Genomic DNA, 2,833 nt, shown 5'->3' with positions numbered 1-2,833 from the left:
AAGTAAAAGTTTACCGGGGCTTTGGAACCTATTATAGTCTGGGAATTTATGGTGGTTGTGAAGACCGTGGTGGGGTGGGGTATGGGCGTTAGGGGCTACTGGACAATCACGGCTAGACTTCCTGTGGTAGCCTGAAAAAGGGCTGGTGCCCTTTAGGAAAGGGGGCTCACCTAATGATGAGCCAGTGGTGAGTGGAAGGAGCCAGCGCTGAAAAGAATGGACGAGGGTGGACCGTCAACGGTGAGTGGTGGAAGGGAGGCCGGTCCTGGCGGGATGGAGTTCTAGAGGGGCGACTCAAAAAGTGCAGCCACTGCGATTTGAAAAGTGTTACAGCTTGAGGGAGCCCAGAGGGGTGAATCAGAAGGTGTTGCCGCTGTGATCCGAAAAGTGTCGCCGCTTGAGAGAAACTCCGTCCCAGGTTTCGGCACCAAATGAAAGGACGAGTTGACACCAGTTGACGATCCACCGGAGAGAGCTCGTTTATTAGGCAGCACACACACATATATGGTTTCTCATCTGTGTGAGTTCTCTGATGTCCTCTGAGGCATGATTTACTGGAGTAAGTTTTTCTACATTCTTTACATTCATATGGTTTCTCACCTGTGTGAATTCTCTGATGCTTGTTGAGATTTGACTTCTCATGAAAGGTTTTTCCACATTCACTACATTCATACGGATTCTCACTTGTGTGAATTCTCTGATGCCTGCTGAGGTGTGACTTCCTGTGAGAGGTTTTTCCACATGCACTACATTTATATGGTTTCTCACCTCTGTGAATTCTCTGATGCCCACTGAGAAGTGACTTACTGTGAAAGGTTTTTCCACATTAACTACATTCATATGGTTTCCCACCTGTGTGAATTCTCTGATGCTTGATGAGATTTGACTTTTCATGAAAGGTTTTTCCACATTCACTACATTCATATGGTTTCTCACCTGTGTGAATTCTCTGATGCCTGCTGAGGTGTGACTTCCTGTGAAAGGTTTTTCCACATTCACTACATTCATATGGTTTCTCACCTGTGTGAAGTCTCTGATGTACACTGAGGATGGTTTAGAGTAGAAAGTTTTTCCACATTCTTTACATTCATATGGTTTCTCACCTGTGTGAGTTCTCTGATGTTCACTGAGGTGTGATTTACAGTAGAAAGTTTTTCTACATTCTTTACATTCATATGGTTTCTCACCTGTGTGAGTTCTCTGATGTACATTGAGGTGTGACTTACAGTTGAAAGCTTTCTTACATTTCTTACATTCATATGGTTTCTCACCTGTGTGAATTCTCTTATGTACACTGAGGTTTGATTTAGAGTAGAAAGTTTTTCCACATTCGTTACATTCATATGGTTTCTCACCTGTGTGAGTTCTCTGATGTACACTGAGGTGTGACTTACGGTTGAAAGCTTTCTTACATTTCTTACATTCATATGGTTTCTCATCTGTGTGAATTCTCTTATGTACACTGAGATTTGATTTACAGTAGAAAGTTTTTCCACATTCTTTACATTCATATGGTTTCTCACCTGTGTGAGTTCTCTGATGTTCATTGAGATGTGATTTACGGTAGAAAGTTTTTCTACATTCTTTACATTCATATGGTTTCTCACCTGTGTGAGTTCTCTGATGTTCACTGAGGTGTGATTTACAGTAGAAAGTTTTTCTACATTCTTTACATTCATATGGTTTCTCACCTGTGTGAGTTCTCTGATGTTCACTGAGGTGTGATTTACAGTAGAAAGTTTTTCTACATTCTTTGCATTCATAAGGTTTCTCACCTGTGTGGGATCTGTGATGTACCCTGAGGTATGAGTTATGGTTGAAAGCTTTCTTACATTTTCTACATTCATATGGTTTCTCCCCTGTGTGAATTCTCTTATGCTTGTTGAGGTTTGACTTCTCAGGAAAGGTATTTTGGCATTCGCTATGTTCATATGGTCTCTCACCTGTGTGAATTCTCTGATGCTTGCTGAGGTTTGAGGACTTGTGAAAAGTTTTCCCACATTCATTAGACACATATAGCTTCTCCCCTGTATGTGTTATCTTATGGATTGTAAGGGGTAATTTCTTCATGAATGATTTATCACATTCACTATATTTATAGGGTTTCTCCTCTGAGTGTACTTTCTGCTGTTCAGTGAGTTCATAATTTTCACAGAACTTTCTCCAACATATGTCAAATTGAAAAGATTTCTCTGATACTGGAATTGTCTCTTTGGCAAGAACAGCTGACTTATGAAAGACTTTCCCATAATCAAATTTGCAGGATGTCTCTCCCATATACTCTTTCATCTGTTCCAATAATATTGGCTCTGTGTTGAAGGATTTCCATTGTCCACTATATTCAAAAGCCTGCTGCTGAGCATGAATCTTGGAATGCTGATTAAGATGCTCACAATGTCTCCACAATTTCCCAGTTATATTACCCTCATCAGATTTCTCTCCAGCATGCATCCAATCAGCCTCTCTAGGAGGAGGTGCATTCCGACATACACTGAACTCTTTGCACCTCATTCCTAAATACTTTTCACTATTTATCATTGAATTTGAAATATGGTTTGAGCTCAAATGAAATGTGTGTTCTATTTCAACTCTCTCCTCAGTTGATGTATTGCTGTTGGTAATTCCACCATCCTGCAAATGTGTATCATAATGTTCTTGGCTTTTTATAATTAGAGCTTTGACTATCTGAACATCTAAAATAAGAAAAAAAATACCATATCCATAAGCCACACATAAGTATTGCTAAAATGAGCATCTAAAGGTAAAGAAGTTTTTTCATATTCTCATGGCATAGGATTGTACAAAAATGAATAATGGAAATTGGATTTATAAC

At 39.8% G+C, this 2,833-nt stretch overlaps 1 protein-coding gene across 1 annotated transcript; it reads right to left on the bottom strand.

Annotated features, from left to right (window-relative positions):
* Positions 1-514: 514 nt before the first annotated feature.
* On the bottom strand, positions 515-2,511 carry LOC134376119 (zinc finger protein 260-like; the record flags this gene model as incomplete). The annotated part of the gene is given in 2 exon segments (XM_063094784.1): positions 515-1,020; positions 1,104-2,511. Coding segments are annotated over 2 exon segments (1,914 nt in total), but the record flags the coding sequence as incomplete, so codon positions are not given.
* Positions 2,512-2,833: the final 322 nt, after the last annotated feature.

Source organism: Cynocephalus volans, chromosome 4 (assembly GCF_027409185.1).
Source record: "Cynocephalus volans isolate mCynVol1 chromosome 4, mCynVol1.pri, whole genome shotgun sequence".
Classification (NCBI taxonomy): Eukaryota; Metazoa; Chordata; class Mammalia; order Dermoptera; family Cynocephalidae; genus Cynocephalus; species Cynocephalus volans.
Note: the sequence above shows the minus strand (reverse complement) of the source record. Positions and strands in the feature narration are given on the sequence as shown.